This window comes from Sorex fumeus, unplaced genomic scaffold (genome assembly GCF_029834395.1).
Source record: "Sorex fumeus unplaced genomic scaffold, SorFum_2.1 ptg000051l, whole genome shotgun sequence".
NCBI lineage: Eukaryota > Metazoa > Chordata > Mammalia > Eulipotyphla > Soricidae > Sorex > Sorex fumeus.
Genome location: NW_026606108.1, coordinates 42,631,499 through 42,651,562, shown reverse-complemented (window position 1 = coordinate 42,651,562; position 20,064 = coordinate 42,631,499). Strand labels below are relative to the sequence as shown.

The following is a 20,064-nucleotide window of genomic DNA, read 5'->3' as shown; positions in this document are numbered from 1 at the left end:
TGGAACTTCTGTGTGAATTGGCCTCTTTTTGGTCATTTTTGCTTCTGTGCCACACCTGGGGCTGTTTAGGGGATTCCTGTTGGCTTTGCACTCAGGAGTTACTTCTGGAGGCTCCAAGGGGAGGTGCGGGAGTCAAACCTGGGTAGGCAAACGACCTACCCACTCTACTATCTCTCTAGCTCTCTAATCATGAGTTAGCTTTCTTTTTTTTATTTATTTTTTTATTTGAAAATGTTTATTATATATTTTCAAGATTAAATCAGAAAATCATGTGAGAGAAAATTTGAAAAATGGTCAAGCTTATTTTATTTTCTTTGCTTATGACAATTAGCTTTCTTTTTTGATAAGTCATTTTACCTCTCATTCTCATAGGACAGAATGAGATGATAGCTATGAGAGTACCTGAAAGAGAATAAAGTGTTATATGTATATGTGTGTTTATGTATATATGTATGTGTACATATACACATAAACATGTATACATACACATATATAAACATGTGTATATAAATACACATACATATATGCATGAGAATGTAAGGGTATATACAATTTTTACATATATAAGATATATATATTGTCAGCAATATATATATTTATATATTATATATGTGCAGATATAAATAGCACGGGGTTTTCTGTTTTTAAAAGTGAGACTCGGCTTTATAAATTATTTAAGCCCTCTGTTGGACACACCCCAAAGGGGGAAAAATAGCTATGAGAAAAAAAAAGATGGATAAGAAAATACTGCCAAGTCCCCAAATGCTTATGAAGCTTAAAACTGGGCTGTATATTTTGGTTTCAAAGCAGAGATTAAGTTCAAGAGAGACACAGGCTTGGGAACTATGGTGCAGAAAGAGCCTGCAAAATTTTATTATTCCCCTCCTTGTATTTAAAATGGCCTCTTTTTCTCCAGAGATCAAGTGCAGCGAATGAAGGCTAGGGAGCAAAGAAGGAACGCTGTATGGTAGTTCTTGGGGAGAGGAGTTAGTTCTACACCCTCAGAGAGGTCTGGGCCTTTCCCTAGAGGGCTGAGAGTTCCTGACATGGGGAGACAGCGCAGGGAGGAGCACCGATGGCTGCTATACAAGGAGGGAAAGGAAGCAGTCACAAACTCATTCTCATTCAAGAGAAATTGCTGCTGATCCTGAGCCACTGTTTTGTGCTTGCTTAGTCTTCCTCAGTGCTCTTATCTCTGCAACCAGGTTTGAGTACTCCTGGATGAGCCCAATGTTACAAAAAGGTGTTGCCTGATCCTACCTGACCAAAATGAATGAGGGAAAGGCAATCATGCTGTCCCATACTCTTCACCCTGATATCACCCTAAAGCACAGAGACCCATGTTTCAGAGTGACCGGAAGTGGAGCCTCCACACGAGGCCTTCTTCCCCCCAAGCTCTGGGTGTTACAGATTAACTCAGACCCTGGAGGCAGGGCATGGAGAATGCCATGCTGGTTACTGCAAATAGGCCATCCTGGCTTTGGTCTCTCAGGCTGGACCACCAGGGAGTTGCTGATCTCCCCATCATCTCCAACCAGCTTGGAGAAACAGGAATGGATTGGTCGTCATCCGTGATTTTACCTGCAGTCTTCAGGAACCTCTTCATCTGGCCTGTCAAAAAGCAAGTGCAGGTTTGGATGGCAGGGAACAAAGTTGACGAGGAGGCTGAACACTGCATGAAGAGAGGACCAAGCCAATGAGAGAACAACAGCAGCAACAGAAAACCAAACAAATCCTGCAACAGACCTGATGGGGGATGAGTCGCTGGACGTGGATGAGGTGGGCATAGGGCTGGATGGCGCCGAGAACATGGGCCAAGATGGCGAGAGGGGTGAAGTTGGGCTTGGATTCGGGGGGCTGCAAGACAGAACAACCAGAAAACTCATCAGCACACAAGGGAAACCACAGCAGGAGCACAGCGGCTCACGGAGTGCCACATGACAGGGAGCTGGCGTGGATGAGCGCTGAAGCCCAGCTGTGCTGCCAACTCGCGTTTCTCCAGATCAAACCTCCCTGTCTTCCAAGTAAGGCCTGTTCTAGAGTTCCTCAGAACAGTGCCGTGCCTCTCGACCCTGCAGGCTTTCTAGGCGAGAGGAAGCTTCTTCAGTCCTACCCACTGGACCCGGGGCATTGGTGGAAAACACCCTGACCACTGCATCCATGAGCGGCCCCACCAACTGTTAGCCTCTGACAGCGCCAGGGTGACGCTGTGTGAGTGTTTTTTAAAGTTGTGTCTCAGCAGAAAGGATTATTTTTCTGGGCCACATAGGCTATTTGGCCAGAAAACAATTTCCTGTTTACATTTTGAACTCAATGGGCGGTGTGCCATGAGACCCAGAGAATCATTAGAAAATGACGCGGCTGGAGTGGGTCTGGACACCCACCTCTGAGGGGGCTCCTTGGGGCTTGTTCACCTGCCCTTTCACTTAACGTGGACTTGGGGCATCTAAATAGTCAAAGAAAACATCGCACAGGGAAATCAATAATAATAATAATAATAATAATAATAATAAAATCCTCATTTGAAACCTTAAATCTATTTGACAAAAGAATCTACTTTGTCCTTTGATGGGTGACTGAAGAAATATTTGGAGAGGAAACACTGAAATTACCCACTGAAATATGGCTTGTGGATTTTATGGCTGGTCATGACCTTATTTCCACAAATTATGCAAACACTTATTTCAGCAACTCTGTAGAATCACATTAAGTCACCGGTAGTGCAAATACCCATGACTGAGAAAATGACAAGAAAACTACTGTTCTACCACCTGTAGTTCCCGATACTCAGCTGACTGCTGGATTGCTGAGTCCAACACTATCAGGATGAAGATGAAAACCATCCAATTCCAGGGGAACAGCCCTTGTATGCTGAGAAGGATTTAGCAAGAACACATAAATGGCTAGTGGGACATTCTCAATTCAGACATGACAGCTCTAATTACCTATAAAACTATATAATCAAACCCACTTTTTGAGTTGCTGTGATATTCCCAGACTAACTGAATAAAACATTTATCAAATGCTAAGAAATGCATTATTCTTATAGTATATAAATTCCGTAAGAGCAGGGGTTTGTACCTCTTTTGCTTATTGTCTCTCCTAAAAGCCTAAAATAGTGCCTATGGCTGGGGATGTAATTTAACAGAAAAGACACTTGTATGAGGTACTGGGCTTGATCCCTGACACTGAAAAAAAATGTGTCTATAGGTATTCAATCACACACACACACATACACACACACACACACACACACACTCATTTTGGGGGTGACACCCAGGGTCTATTCCTGGCACACTTCTCCAGCCTTTGAACAATCTCCCCAGACTCTCAATAAATAACTATTGAGGAAATTAATGCATCTCATTTAAGTCACACAATAAAGAGGTATTATTTTAATTTCCATTGCACTCTGTGGGAATTTGGGTCAGGTTGAGGTAACCTTTAAATGACAGAGTCAAGGTTCAGACTACTTCCCTGAGACCCCCAGCTTAAGGTCCACAACCCTTGCTGACACAGTGGATGGTCTCTGAGGTGGCAGGACTTGCTATTTCTCTCACAGGGCCATGCTTTTTAGACCCACCATAGAACCAGAAGATTTCAGTACTGACTTCCCTTTAGACACCTGTTTGCAAGGGAGAATGGGAATGTAGCAACAGACAGTTAAAACACACTTCTTTTTCAACAAAATTTCCAATTCTGTCTTCAAGCCTTCTGTGTGTTGGATTCATATAGCCTGTGGAGTGAACAGTGTAAAGTGAATTCAGAGGATGGTTTTGTTTTGTTCTGGGGCCTCACATATTGGTGCTAAGGGGCTACTCCCATCTGTGAGTTTAGGGGTTGCTCCCTGCAGTGCTCAGGAGACCAGGCAGTGCTGAGGACTGAACTTAGGGCTCCTATATGCAAAGCATGTGCTCAGACAATTGACTTGGCTCTCTGCCCCTGGTTTCCCCTCATTAATGTAGCAAAGACTAATGACTGTGCATTGAGTATGATCAAGACAGTAAGTAGAATACAACCAGCACTAGTCAAGGTCCCTTAGTTTAAGAGCAGAAGATGCATTTTACAAAATGGGACAGATGAAAAACAACACTAATATAAGAGAGTAGAATTCATCAACTGAGATAGCCTCTCTCACTTGATTCTGCTTTGAGTTCTGGGCAAACGCTGCCTCACTTCCACAATGCTGTCTGAAACTGCTTTCACAGCAGCAGCAGAAGAAAAGATTCATCACAACAAAGACTCTCCACAGAGGCAATAAACATGTGGCCAAGGCCTGGGTGATGAGTTCTGAGACATAGCCTGACACAGGAGCCCAAGTTTCAACAAGGATCGGCATGCAGATCAAGACAGCGGCCGGGGCCTGGAGTCCTGAATTAGCTTGCCTCTCTGGTTGATGGTCACCACAGGACAATTGAAAGTCCTTAAGACTTGATTCTGGAGGATATTTTCCCTCTTTTTTGGTGACTTTCATAACCAGAAACACTTCCAGCTTCTTACTCATCAGTATTAAGAGTGATTCCTTTGGCTAAAGGCATCATGGGAACATATTTCATGAACACAACGCAAATTCTGAGTGTTTTTTCACATCTTAGATTATCTGAATATCTTGGTCAGAAGTAAGTGGCCAGTAGGAATTATCTGGGGTGTGGCTGGAATGCAGGGAATGAATCATTATTTTAAGAACAAACTCTTCAAGCTCCATATCAATGAATATACTATTGCCTGTAATTTTAAAATAAAAAATAGCATTTTCTTGGTTTACTTGTTTTAGTCATAATAATAAGAATTATTTGCTATAAAATAACCATAATTTAAAATTTATTATGGCTTCATTTAAGAAAAACAAAATGAATATGTCACAGTACTTCGGATTTTTAAAATCACTATATGTCCATAAAGCTCACTGTCAACTCTACCCCTTGGACATCTTTGTACACCAAACTAATGTCTGCTTCAACAAAATGACTGTAAACATATAAATTCCCCTTCTAGAAATTATTATCAAAATTTTGATGTAATTCAGAGAACACACAGACTGGCAATAAGAGGTGATGATAATGGCCAAAGACTTTGTATAGTCTTAAATTCTCTTTTCTTCTATCTAACTACAGAAGAATCTAGCTATATATAAACATCATACCAAAATTATTGTCCTTAAAAATTCCAAGTAAAACAGACAAGCAAAGATAAAAGGTTAGTTTTACTACTGACTCTGAACCTCTGATATAAAATCCTCTAACTCTTTTCCCAGTAACGATGCCAAAGATAACAAATGTCTGAGTATAGAAGAAAATAATTTTATAACTGAAATTTTTAGCGATTCCTCCCGCCCTCCCCCCCCCCCCCCCGCCTCCACACACACAACCTATCTATAGAACCCTCAAGTCTAGCTGGGAGTATCTGAGCTGAACATCTGATAAGTATTCCTGGGGGCCTGCCAGATCCCTATATTAAGACCCAGCTACATCAATAATAACCTAGACATTAGCATGGAAAGATCATTGCTAGTGAGCACTGGATATAAGTGGAAGGTCTTGTGCTTTATTCTGCTGGTCCAGTATCCTCCATAGAGTCACACAATCACTATCAGTCCCTTTGGCATTCACCAGAGTGAAGAAATAATGGTTTAGGAAGACAAGGCTCAAAGGTCTGGCAGCTTGTAGCTGATAGTTCAAATACAGTGTGTGGCAATGTCATCAGCTTGACACCCTCCTCTGGTGACTCACTAGATGATGGAACGTCTAGAGGAGCGGCCAGGGCATGCCCATGCCACTGTGGTCAGGGCTGCATCGGAAGTCCCAAACCTCAGACACGGCAGACCCCTGACCTCCCAGCCAGCGAGTTAAAACCTGAGCTCGGAAGAGATCACTGGTGGGAGCGCTGACAGTGAAAAAGGAAACTAATCTTGTTTTAAGTTTGATGTTCAAAATTACACAAAGGCCTTTGAAAAGCACTGGAAAAATATCAACGAGGAAGAAAAGCAGTCAAACTATATACCACGAACCCACTGGTAATCGCTCCTCACATTTTGGACAGGGGTGGGGGGCAATAGTACATACATGGGTGCCTGTTTTTGTTTTTTCACTTAAAGCATTTTCCAGAGTCATGAAATAACCACTGATATCATATTTTCTATTGCAGAAGTATTCCATTGTATGCTGCATCCTGATTTATGTGCACATTTAGATCATCACCCCCTTTGCTATTATAGTGTCACGATTCATATCCTTGGTAGAGGATAATTTCCTCAGCATAAATTCCTGGAAATTAAATCAGCAGGTGAAAGGCCAGCAGGTTTTATTTTATGGGTCTTGATTCAACCCACAAAATAGCTGTGGACAGCTCGACTGAATTGTTTTCTCATCAAAAGTGTGTTGCACTTATGCCTTCTCACTAGTGTGGAGCAGGCGCATTCAAAAAGGTGGAATGATCTCTCTCTCTCTCTCTCTCTCTCTCTCTCTCTCTCTCTCATTCGCTCACTCGCTCTCTCTCTCTGAATGTTTCTCTCCCAGATCACAAACATTACCTCGGACCTTCCACTTTCCTAACATTTCCAATGATGTGAAAACAAACCAAGCAAGTATGATTCCTTTCCTGTGTGCTGTTTCTATTTGGAAGTAGTGTTTGATTTTCCAAAGAGCGTTTTGCCAAAAAGGTAGTATGGGTGGGAACCAGGGAGATGGAGAGTGAGACGGACAACCACAACCTGGGGGTGTCACGCCCCCTCTTCAGATGCCTGGGCTGCTTCAAGAAAGACAGGGAGAGGTGGATGTTTTCCTTAGGTCATGGCCTTTAGACAAATATGTTGAAAGGATGACTAAGTATGCTAGTGAGGGAAAGAGTAGTGTCAGCAGCCTACTGGGGGGAAGGTACAAACTGGCATGCAGAGCTCTGCCAGGCGGTCTCTGTCTGATATTCTCTTGGCCCCGAGGCCCGCTGGCCTGGGTAATGCTCCAACCTTAATGTTCTGTCAGTGTCCCTTCCCACTCAGGCCTGCAAGGCAGATGGCACGATTAAATGCAAGGGGTGTTTTTTCTTTCCCTCTAGTAGTCATGGAGAAGAAAAAATTCTATGAAAATTTCTGAAGTTCTATTTGATCTGGTCTCAAATGAGTTACTATTTCCTTGGAAACTATCCCTTATGGCACCAAACTCATGGAACAATAAAACAAAAGGGATATCAAGCTTTAGTAAAAAAAAAAAAAAAAAAAAAAAAAAAAAAAAAAAAAGAACAGGGCCAAAGGAATATGGAAGGCTGGATGGTAGAAATCAGAGCAAAGGAGAAAAATACTGATTCCTCTGTTGAAAATCTGAAAACTTTATATTCATTATAAGTGGTCATTAAAGCTTCCATGGCATAGATATTCTCTATCTGTCCCAGGCTCCATAACTTTAAGTTCTTCCCATCTTTAAAAAAGAAAAAACTGCTGTGCCTAAGGTGGATTGTTTCATACATTCACTAAAGTATATAATATTTACACAGATTTTCTTCCTTATCTAAAATTACTTAGTATAAACTTTTATTCAGATAATAAGAGATCTGATTCTTATTTAAGTAAGACGAACTCAAGAAATCACTTTAGGGTCGTAGCAAGCATAATAGCTATCAAAATAGTTTTTTTTTTTTTAAAAAAGTAGATATTAACTTTAAATATAATTTGACCAATCTATAGTGCACCTATTATGTATTCAAGTTAAAAAATTTAAATCCAAGTTTTAAATAAATTTTAAAGTCAAATGAAATATTGTGGGAATGGGCAAAAATTTCATGATTTAAACAGTTCAAAAATTGTAGAATAGAGTATCTCTCATCCTTAAGTTTCCTAAATCAATACTTTGCACTCCCTATGAGACTACTATAGGAATATGAGGTAGAGGGAAAACCTCCAAACTGGGGTGGGGGAGCCTATATACTAGTCTGGGTTCAACTGCTCACTGCAAAAAAAAAAGAACAAAAACAACAACAACAAAGCACATTTCAAGAGATAGGAGGAGGAAGTTAAAAGCTTCTGTCATGCTTCATGTCTTCATACTGAGAACAGCTCTTTCCTACTGAGCCTGACGGCAGTAATTCAGCCTCTTTCAATAACACATTTCAGGTATATCTGAATTAGTTCTTAAAATAAAATGCATTATATCTTTCAATAATAAAAAAAAGACCTTCCCAGTTTGTGAAGTCATTTGAAAGAATGCTAAAGCATTGTTGGGCTACTACAAAGATTCAATATAGTAACCTTTGCTATTTTAAAATATATGATTGCTAGAAAATCTTAATACTTCTTTACTATCTTAAAAAAAGATGCAAAACTTAGATACATAAAATTCACTCATTTTAATCACGGAAACTTCAGTAAATTTGTAGTTTTATGACCATCTCCCTGTTATCTTAAAATGAGAGCAGTACAACTGTCATTCTTGGTCTAATAAAGAGATCACGCTTGCAAAGAGAAATCCATTCACGGTCACTTGAAAAAGAAAACAAGTGTGCTACAAGATTCAATATTCCACTGCTCTGAGGCATAATTTAAAGCCATTATTTAATGTAAGGCTATTTCAACACTATTATTTATAATTGCTTTCATGTCTTATATAGTACCCCTCCCTTCCCTATTTTGTTGTTGCAGTTGTTGACTGTGGGGGCGGCGGTGCAGGAGGGGTACTTGAAGGCACAGATCACAGGCATTGTTGTGGCACCAGGAATCCCAAACAGTAGAGCTGTTCAGGATCGGACTCAGCGCACGAAGGTGATACTTCTTGCCTACAAGATGGTTTCTACCTCTGAAGGTTCCTGGACCATAGAAACACTAATTCTAAAATGTGTTAGCAGGAAAGTCACTGCTATGGAGGAGAATGGGGAACTGGAGATCCAGGCACAAACTGAACTGCTTTGAAAATCTGTCTGTTCATACTCTTCCAGTTTTTAAATCAAAAGCTTATCTTACAATAACCGTGCAAAGCACTCTTCCAGAGATGGTGCAGAGATAACTGGACCTGTATGGAAAATATGACACTTGGCCCCCATCTCATGTCTGAGCTAACAAATGATTTCCAGGTGGATTACAGATCTAAGAGCCAAAGGAAAACAATGAAGGCTTCAGAAGAGAATGACTCCAGGAACTTGGGGTTGGGACTTATCCAACAAGGCATTAAAAATCATCATGCATAAAAAAATACAGATATGCTTGACATGAAAATTGGGAATTACAACTTCTCAAAAGACTACACTAGAAGAGAGTAAAAGGCACTCACAAGATCTAAGTAGAAAAGGTCTCATAACTAGAACATACAGAGATTCCTTTATGTGATCAGTAAGAAAAAGGCATACATTGAGTAGGAAATGGACTAAGAATCTGAATGGGAAATTTAGAAAATGGGCAAAAGGGTGGGGGGCGGGGGAGCTCAACTTTTCTGCAATACAGGAAGTGTTCATTAAAGCAAGAGAGAGATGCTCTTGAATGTCTACCAGAGCAGTACATGGCTGACAGTAAATGACTAAAAATACGAAGTGCTTACAAGATAGAAAACATCTGGAGCTCTTGAATTTTGTAGGAAGAGGGAGCACATTGCCACACTCACTTTGTACAAAAGTTTCATGTTATTCCGTGGAAGAAAATATCATACACCTTGGCTCAGCATTCCTAGACATCTATCCTAGAGCACAGTGTGAGAATGTTCCCAAGAAGACAGACTTATTAAAGTAATTATTTATAAAGGAACTAGGAACAACCCAGAAATTCAACAAAAGCAGAACAGGGAAATGTTTTTAGTGTATTAATGCAATGGAGTATTCTATCATAATGAAAATTAATGAAAGTAAATGAGCTGAAGCTACAAGAATGACTCAAGACAACATAGAAGTGGGGATATGGCTCAACTGGCTGAGCATGGATTTTGCACATGTATGGTTCAGGGCTAACTCCTGTCAGGCTTCCTTCCTCCAGAACTACCAGAAGTCCTGTTGCCTTTTAAAACCACCGGATATGGAACCCACAATAAAACAAATAATAAAATAAATAAAGTCAAAGAAACCAGACTTTAAATAAAAAAATGAATTGAAAATTATTTCTTAGGTATACATACAATAAATCTGTATTATTTGCCAATAAACTTATTTGCTAAAATTTAGTTGAAACTATGGAATCAATGCTCAAAGTGCTTTCATAATCCCCCCCACCCTTTTTGGTCTAGGGGCACACCCAGCAGTGTTTTGGGCTTACCCCTGTACTGAGGGATCACTCTGGTGGGTTTGGGGGACAATATGGGGGTGTCAGGAATAGAACCCAGGTCAGCCGTGTGCAAGGGAATCTCCCTACCTGCTGTGCAATGTATCACTACGGCCCTATTATCTTTCGGGGATATGGGAACAGTAATGAAAAGCTTAAGCTACCCTGTGTTACCCAATGCGACATTCCCAACTGACAATGAACAGAACAGGGCTCTACCTTCTTGTCTCCATTGTTCAGTATTCCCAGGTGCCAGAAAGCTGGGATATGCAAGACAGGAGATAAATCAACTTTTGTCAGGCATGGCTATGGGTATGAGTCAACATTAATGAATCAATAAAACAATATCAAACAATGAATCCTTGAAACAGAAACACACATAGACAAAGTTATATACTGATCCACTGAGGAAAATATCAGGATGGTATGTCACAGGAACCTAACTCTGAACTTCCTCTAGGAGAAATGTTTTAATATCTGTTAATTCAGTATCGGTGGAAGCTTTAATGGGAAAAAGAACCACACAAGTCAGAATCTGGATATAACAAGTAAAAATATAAATAAAAGCAAAGAATTGATTATTATAACTATCATGTTAGTGGTTACCTTTGAGGGACAAGAGAGGGTGTTGGTACAGAAGGATACAGTAAGATGGGGATATTTTTCTGGGGCCCAAAAGGGGTTGTAATTCTTAATCTAGATGGATGATTGTGTGACTATTTGAAACTGTAACTAACAATAATGAGCTAAGCTATACATTTTCATTTCATATACTTGAGCTCGGCAAGCTACCGAGAGTATTCGATATGCCAGACACAGTAACAACAAAGTCTCCAATGGAGACGTTACTGGGCCCGCTCGAGCAAATCGACGATCAACGGGAGGGCCTTTACCTTTACCTTTATACTTGAGCTATCACTGTCCTCCTGTCGTTCATCAATTTGCTCGAGCGGGCCCAGTAACATTGTGAGAATTGTTGTTACTGTGTTTGGCATATCAAATACGTCATGGGTAGCTTGCCAGGCTTTGCCATGCAGGTGAGATACTCTCAGTAGCTTGCCGGGCTCTCCAAGAGGGGAGGAGGACTCGAACTCAGGTCGGCTGGCTCAGCCTTGTGCAAGGCAAACACCTTACCCACTCTGCTATCGCTCCAGCCCATTTCATATACTTAGTAATAAAAAATATGCAACATATCTTAAAACATATACTGGGCAATAAGAATAGCAACATATTAACGACATTAGCTCGGTGACAGGATTACAGGTAATTTGAATTATTTGTGTTTTAAAAATAATCTGACATTTTCTGCAATTAAAACATTTCAGGTATAACCAAAAATGGAGTGATAGCATATCGGGTAGGGCATTTGCCTTGCATGCGGCCAACCCAGTTCAATTCCTCCGCCCCTCTCGAAGAGCCCAGCAAGTTACCGAGAGTATCTCGCCTGCACAACAAAGCCTGGTAAGCTACCCATGACATATTCTATACGCCAAAAACAGCAACAGTAAGTCTCACAATTTGTTGTGAGATGTTATTGGTGCCTGCTCGAGCAAATCTATGAACAACTGGACGACAGTGCTACAGTGCAGAAAAAAGAAATCTCTCTAATCATATGAATGGCTACTTATTTATTTCTGTTTTTTGGCAACACTGGGCTATGCCCCTGGCTCTGAACTCAGGAATTACTCCTTGTGTTGCTTGGGGGTAAAAACAGTCACTTTTATTCTCTAGGAGAGGGATGTTTAATAGAGGTAAGATGACAGTTTAGTCTTTGTTACACCAACCCTTGATTTAGGTTATATAAGACACCTGGCAGTTCCCAAATGTTTGTACCATTTATCTGCTTTTTTAGTTAAATACAATCAATAAATATTTATTGAGCACCTTCCGCATGCTACAGCTATTTTTTCTACCATGTTCTTACCGACAAATTATGTGGATTTCTCTGGTCATTTAAAAAATTCTGGTAAAGTTTTACAGCACATCAATGGTGTCTTCCTTTACCTGGGCATGGGGAAGACATCTCAAGATGTCACATTCTGATTAAGTTGGCAACACGTTAGCTACACTGGCTGAAAGTCACTGGCAATCTGGCATACTTTCTATATGATTTGCTTTCAGGGAATATTTCCTGTTTGCATTTGGGGGAGGAAAAGAAGGGCAAATGATTTAAGAATCTAAATGTCCACTGTTGAAGGCAGACCTAAAACAAATTAGTGGTGGTCACCCAGGATACTTCAGTGTCAAAGTAATGGCAAAGTAAGAGGATGCACCTTGAAAAAAAACTTGAAAGATTTCACTGTGTTAAGAATTCTCAGCAACAGAAAAAAGCACCTCTGCTCAAACTAATATTCAGGATGATGAAGTTAAACGCCTGTAACCAAATCTTAGTCCGGATACCATGAAAGGCATATGAGGCAGAGAGATAAGAAGAGGATGCACTTTGATGAAAAGGTCAATAGTCTCTAACTTTCCTTTTTTCTCCCCAAGCAAACAGCTGACTTCCCTCTTATTGGAGTGTTTATTCAATAGTCTAAACATGTGGGAAACTGTTTCTGATCTGACTTTAACCTACTCAAACATCCTCTTGATTCCATTTGTGCCTCCCATGCCTGGTGCTTCACCTTCGACAGGAGGGTGTTCAAGGCAGTTCAAGACTTCTCCCTTTAGTGCCTGACCTCCTGGGGCTGGCTCACATGGTCCTGAGGGAATGCAGTCTTCATGGGCTTCAGGGGGATTTCCCCTGGTTCATTTGGTGCTTATTGGCTCTACTGGGAAAGACTTTAAATGATTTTCCAGCAAAGTCACCCTTTCCACTGGAAAAAGAGTTATAACATCTGTGAAGGAAAACAAACTTGAAGGAAAATAAGTTTTATATTCTCCTCTGGTTCTTGCACTCTAAACAAAATGCCCACTGAGAAATCAATATAAAAACAGACCCAATAAAATGAGATTTTTTTAAATCTTACACACAAAAAATTAAAATTTTGCTTTTTCAAATATATTTTGGGTCCAAATTTACTCTGGAAAATCTGTGCACTGATGAGCAAACTTACAAAGTAAACAAGACCTTCAATACAAATGAGTACCATTCTTGGTGATTATTTCAAAATGCAAATTGGATCATGCCATTTCTGTTTAAAATACACAGTATTTGTATTTTATATGATGTATTTTTGTATTTTATTTGCTTCTATGATGAAGATCAAGGCTTTATCACCTGAATGACAGGCAGAATAACAAGCCTGGTCTCTCTACCTCTTACCATTTTTATCTATCAACCCTACAGGTCGGTTTATCATAACTACACCAACAATCTAAACATATTTAATATGTGTTGAATGGGGTATAGTGAATGTAAGTTTTATTCTCATAAAAACCATAATGCCCCAAAGTAGAGAGTATGGGGAATATTGTCTGCCATGGAAGCAGTGGGATGGTGGGAAATGGGCAGTATACCAGGGATATTGGTGGTGGGGAATGTGCACTGGTGAAGGGATGGGTGTTTGATCATTGTGTGATTGTAATCCAAACATGAAAGCTTGTAACTATCTCATGGTGATTCAATAAAATTAAAAAAATAAAAACAAAAAACACCCATTACCAACCGAAAGTAGAATAAATTCCTTAACTTGGCATTGTGGATGATGTAAACACAGTGTACTTCTGTCTCTCAGTTTTACCCCTCCCACTGGCTGGTTCACCTGGAATTCTTCTCCATGCCAAATGATACAGTGTGGGTGCACTGAGCCTCTGATTTCAATGCAGGGCAGGCACGTAAAATAGGCTGACATGTCAGAGTACCCCTTTCTCTGGACATAGTGACAGGATCAAGATTGGGCAAGTAACAGATCACAGGGGTCTCATACCTAGGTGTTCTACTTCTGAATACAAAGCCTACATGTAAGTGCCAGAGATCAGACACAACTTATCCTATTACATGGTAGATCTATCTAAGAATTAATAAGAAAGAAGGAAGAGAGTGAGGAAGTGAGAAAGTGAGAAAGAGAGTGAGAAAGTGAGGAAGGGAGGAAGGGAAGAAGAGAGTGAGGAAGGGAGGGAGGGAGGAAAAGAGTGAGGGAGGGAGGAAAAGAGTGAGGGAAGGAGGAAGGGAAGGAGGGAGGGAGGGAAGGGAGAAAAGGGAGGGAGGGAGGAAGGAAGGAAGGAAGGAAGGATGGAAGGAAGGAAGGAAGGAAGGAAGGAAGAAAGGAAGGAAGGAAGGAAACCAAGCAAAATAGTAATTTTCACTCCTAGATTCAGTTGTGCTTAAGGTTAGATCCACCCTGACATTTCCCCCAAATTGTAAGCTCCGTGTTTCCCTTAAACTAGTTGGGTTTCCGTCCTGTGAAAGTCTTGTCCAATGCGACCTCAGTGCACTCCACACCACTCACTGTTCAGCTCCATGTCCCGCTTGCTCGCCTACTCAGCAAACTTTTCCTTAGAGATCAGTAGTAAATGTTTGGAACTTTGGTGAGCAGAGAGGCAAACTTCAAAGTATTATGTTGGTACTTATACAACCATGTAAAATGTTACAGTTTAACAACGGAAAAACTACTCTTATCTCATGAACCATGAAACAAAAACAAAAACAAAAATCAGGCAGCTGGCCGGATTTGGCCCAGGAGCCGAAGTTTCCAGCCTCTGTTGTACTCAGTCTGGCTTCCTTGTGCCATGAGAATACTCTCACTTGTGTCGTTCTTATGGTACGGCTCTGCCTACCCTGAAAGTCTCTTCCCAGGTCCTTCAACCATGCAGCATTTAAAGCCCACTTCAACTGCAGTCAGAGCTGCAGCTTCTCACCATGAGCTGACTACCTTTTCTCTGTATTTATCTCCTTTTTTTGGGCTCTTCTTTGCACTGCAGTTGCCTTACTACCGGGGTATCGCTTGCTCACTGTGCAGTTAGTACATGTCTTTGGAATTAGTAAATGTCTTGGGAAGGTCTTTGAATTCTAGAATTCAAAAAATTGAATTTTTTCATTCAGCCTTTTGACTGGATCCAAAGGCTGAATTGGAAAAAAAAAAACCTGGACTCCTTTCATGCTAGAGCCATTCCGACAGCTAAGCCCAGAGCTGGCAGGCCTGGGCTGGTTAACTACAGTATGTGTTTGTGGGGGTCAGGAGGCCTTTGGCGGACTCTGGTGTGTCAGTATTCCCCTGCTGTCACTCACTGTCACGGCCCTCCCTGATTTCAGGGTGGCGTTGTCCAATCTCAGTCACATATGCATGCCCCAGTCTCATCTTCTGCCATGCCTATGTATCATATGCATCTTCCACTCTTAAGAGTCTCCTAAAATTGATCCCCTTAAAACAAGTATCTACTTTAGCCCGTTTTATTGATTTATTTGGGCTTCCCAAGCAGTGCTCAGGAGAGAGGGGCTCACTCCCAGCGATACTAGGGCTGATTCAATACTAGGGTCTAGCGATGCTGGGGGTTACCAGGGCTTTACCTGATGAGGCCAGGGGAGCAGTTTGTTGTGCTGGGAATAGAACCCAGCACTTGCCCACAGAAGACATGTGGCCCTGGCCTCCCCAGTCCCTGATTCGCTTCATTTAAAATAATAAAACATTGTTATTATAAGACAGAGAAAAATATGTACAGTGAAGCTTGCAAATGGGACACAATATGTACAGCAAAGCTTGCAAAATGGGACACAGCCCTACCCGCTGTGCTATCACTTTAGCCCTTCCTGGACATTAAAAAAATTAATCTCCAAACAGATACCATGTTTCTTTAAATAATTCTTTCAATAAATGTTCTGGTTTTCCTTTTTCTCTATGGGACCAGCACTCCTGTTCCAACTGTATACAAGTGGAAACCTGCCTTTGCAGGCATGGAAACATCTAATCAGTAGCTACTAATCAGCTAATTAGCTAATCAGCTAATCTGCATAGATTCTGCTTTGTCCAGGCAGCCCTCAATATTTGACTTTGGAAGACAAAGTTCCCCCACTCTACAGAGCAGTGATTTTTTTTTTAATTAACAATTTTACCCATGCAGCATTTAGAACTATTCATCCAATGATATAAGAGGTATTTAAGGTGTAAGAACAGCTTTCAGGCTAACATCTAGAAATCTTCTCAAATGGCTGCCTTCCACTCATACTCAGGAGCTGTTTTATAATTTGCTTTAAAATTTTAATCCTTCTCTTTTGTTTCCACAAAAGAGGTTTTATATAGAAATCTCGCATGTATTGTTTGTACAATATAGGTCTAACTTTATGAGCCCAAATGCATCACCACCTTCTACAGAGAGACAACTATTTATTTGAATTTACCTAATTTTACCTAATTTCCAGATTCCCAAACTTATTTGGCCTACTACCTCATTTTCAGAAAGAAAATAGTTATTCAATATCCTACCTGGAAATCTACCTTCTTTGAAGTGGCCTCTGGATGATTCCAGTGCCTCCACTGCATGTAGGGCAGGGGAGGGTGGGGATGAGAAGCTACCTCCTACTTTACACTAATTTATTCAATGAAGACTCAACCAATCTATCCAATTAGGTTTGGGGACTGAAACTTTTTGGGGAAACTCTAAATGTGAAGGAGAAAGGTAATGAAAAGTGGATTATATCAGCCCAAAGCATAATTCTTTGAGAAAGCATTATTTTGACCTTGTCATTTTTAAGCAACACCAGACACAGGAAAGGTCTGAAAATGGAGTAGAAGTCACATTTTTATACAAGGCACATACCAAAAAAAAAAATCTTCACGGGGAAGGGTGTCATTGTTCTCTGTATCACCAGAAGAGAAAACTGAATGTCTATAATTCCTATCAGCAACTCTGCTGGAGAAGACAGCATCTGAAAGTTGCCTAATAACCAGACGCTTATTTGCTGTATTTTAGCTGAAGATCTTCTGTCAGGGGCCAGAGAAGATAATCCAGCAGGTTAAGGTACTTGCCTTGCAGACAGTCAAACCCAATCTGATCCCTGTAAACTCTATATGGTCCCTGAACACCACTCACAGTGATCTCTAAGCAGAGTCAGGAGTAAGTTCTGATCACTGCCAGGTATGGCCCTAAATCCCCCTTCCCCCCCCAAAAAAAGAGTAAGTAACTCTGTTAGCAGTCCTTCTTCAATCCTCCATTCCATACCTTTCTTTTGCTATTAGAAAAACTTCTAAGTCTGTGACTTGGACCATTTAGGAAAATTCAGTTTTTTCCTGGGTATGTCTCATGAGAGCTCCCATGTAGACGACAGGAAGTTTTTGTGGTACTAAATGTTTTTCTCGCTTATTATTTCAGGTTTTCAGTTCCACAAGGTTCACATTTTGGAGATTTCATTTTCTTTTTAAAAAAAATTTTTTGGGGGTCACACCTGGTGATGCACTGGGGTTACTCCTGGCTCTGCACTCAGGAATCACCCCTAGCAGTGCTCAGGGGACCATATGGGATGCCAGGAATTGAAACCAAGTTGGCCAGGGTGCAAGGTAAACGCCCTACTGGCTGTGCTATCGCTCCAGCTCCCTGGAGATTTCATTTTCTTTTGCAAAAGTAGAGCACATATTTTACAAGCGAACCCATTTTAAGCATACAACTAAATGATTAATACACTCGGATGCTTTAAACATTAGTAGAGCTGTGTAATCATTAACATACTCCAGTTTTATAATGTTTCTGTCGGCTCAGAAAGGGCCCTTGGACTAACTGCAGTAAAACTTTACTCCTATTCTCAGCTATATGCAACTGTCTTCCCCCCAGAGTTATACTCGTTTCTCAACATATCACAAAAATGGACTCATAGATGTATGATCTTTTGTATCCAGCTGATTTCACATTAACACTTTTGAGGTTCATGCCTATTGTAGTATATATCAACATGGCCGACCCGAGTTCGATTCCTCCGCCCTCTCGGAGAGCCCGGCAAGCTACCGAGAATATTCAATATGCCAGACACAGTAACAACAAAGTCTCCAATGGAGACGTTACTGGGCCCGCTCGAGCAAATCGACGATCAACGGGAGGGCCTTTACCTTACCTTACCTTACATTAATTTTTCTATATGCACTGACAATATTTCATTTTGTGTTCTGATTTTTTTTGGTCACACCCAGTGGTGCTCAAGGGTTACTTTTGGCTCTGTACTCATGAATCACTCCTGGTGGTGCTGGGGGAACCCTATAGGATGCTAGGTATAGAACCTGGGTTGGCTATGTGCAAAAAAACCCACACTCCCTGCTGTGCTATCCATCCGGCCCTGATTTCTTATACTTAAGGCTTTTCTATTTCAGAAGCATTATTTTTTTAAAAATCAGTGATAGTACTTGGCAACACATTCTCCCAATTTGTGCTTTGCTTTATTTTCATAGAAGCAAAGGAAAAGATTTTTGATTTGGCGAGTTCATCAACTATTTCTTTTATGGATTGTGTATTTGTTATTTTGATCTTGGTAATCTTTGAATAAACATGAAGATTTCTACTTTGTTTTCTTCTAGAAATTTCCCAAGAAAGGTTTTATTTCACCCTCATTTATTAAGGATAATTTATGGGGGAAGAGTTGGGGATCACATCGGTCAGAACTTAGGGCAAATCCATGGCTCTTTATTGAGATTATTCACTGATTCTTTGTCATATTTTCTTTGAATTCTTTCATTATTTAAAATTATTTGAGATCCAGCTCCTGGAAAGCCGGTTTTCAACCCCTGATCTGCACGGGTCGGGCACGGAGGCCCAGCTCTGGGCAACAAAGCTGAACGGCTCCAATTCCAAACAGGTACAGCCCGCCCCCAAGGGCCTGGGACCCTCTCTGGGCATGCGCAGCTAGATCCAGCTCCTAGAAAGCCGGTTTTCAACCCCTGATCTGCGCGGGACAGGCACGGAGGCCCAGCTCTGGGCAACAAAGCTGAACAGCTCCAATTCCAAACAGGTATAGCCTGCCCCCAAGGGCCTGGGACCCTCTCTGGGCATGCGCAGCTAGATCCAGCTCCTAGAAAGCCAGTTTTCAACCCCTGATCTGCGCGGAACGGGCACGGAGGCCCAGCTCTGGGCAACAAAGCTGAACAGCTGGCTCCAATTCAAAACAGGTACAGCCCACCCCCAAGGGCCTGGGACCCTCTCTGGGCATGCGCAGCTAGATCCAGCTCCTAGAAAGCCGGTTTTCAACCCCTGATCTGCACGGGATGGGCACGGAGGTCCAGCTCTGGGCAACAAAGCTGAACGGCTCCAATTCCAAACAGAAGATGTTCCCAACTCCTCGGCCAGTGCCAGGAACTCTTTCCGGAGCCACAGCTGCTAATGCGGCCGCGAAATATTTTCCCACTACGTATGCCATAGGAACCATAAGCTACCTTCTTAGATGGAAATTTCTCTATTTTATCTCAGCCACTAGAAACACAGTAGTCAATAACTCATAAGCCTATCTTAACTCACACTGCATATCAAGCAGAATAGTAACAGTGAACGTGAAGGACTAAACCACACCTCTCACAATGGTAAAGCAACGCAAAAGCCCACCAAACTTTCATATTGAAGAGTCTAGCCCAGATGACACCAACAGTACTGTAGTGTTAGACAACCTCTCTGACAAGGAATTCAGAAGGGAGTTACTTAGGATGCTTAGGGAATTAAAAGAAACAATGGAAAGCAATGCCAATAGAAGACAAGAAGATCTGAAGGCAGAAATGAGGAAAATGCAATCAGAAATGTCAGACCTGAAAAATCCCGTAGGCGAATTGAAAAGCTCAGTGGAAGGCCTCAGCAGCAGAGTAAGAGCTGCTGAGAACAGAATCAGTGAGCTCGAAGATGAAGTTCAGAGACTCTCCAGAAAAGAGCAGAAAATGGAAAAGAGACTCACAATTCGGGAACAGATGGCAAGAGAAGATCGTGATGAAGCCAAG

At 41.3% G+C, this 20,064-nt stretch overlaps 1 protein-coding gene across 2 annotated transcripts in view; it reads right to left on the bottom strand.

The window, feature by feature from the left end:
- Window positions 1-20,064, bottom strand: part of ARHGAP26 (Rho GTPase activating protein 26) — a 511,759-nt gene that overhangs the window by 15,975 nt on the left and 475,720 nt on the right. Inside the window, exon 21 of one of the 2 annotated variants that reach the window (XM_056124844.1) lies at window positions 1,747-1,857. The exons of the other annotated variant lie outside the window; for it this stretch is intronic. Within the exon in view, the coding sequence (XP_055980819.1) occupies window positions 1,747-1,857 (111 nt within the window). The remainder of the gene's footprint in view (window positions 1-1,746; window positions 1,858-20,064) is intronic. 2 annotated transcript variants of the gene reach the window in all.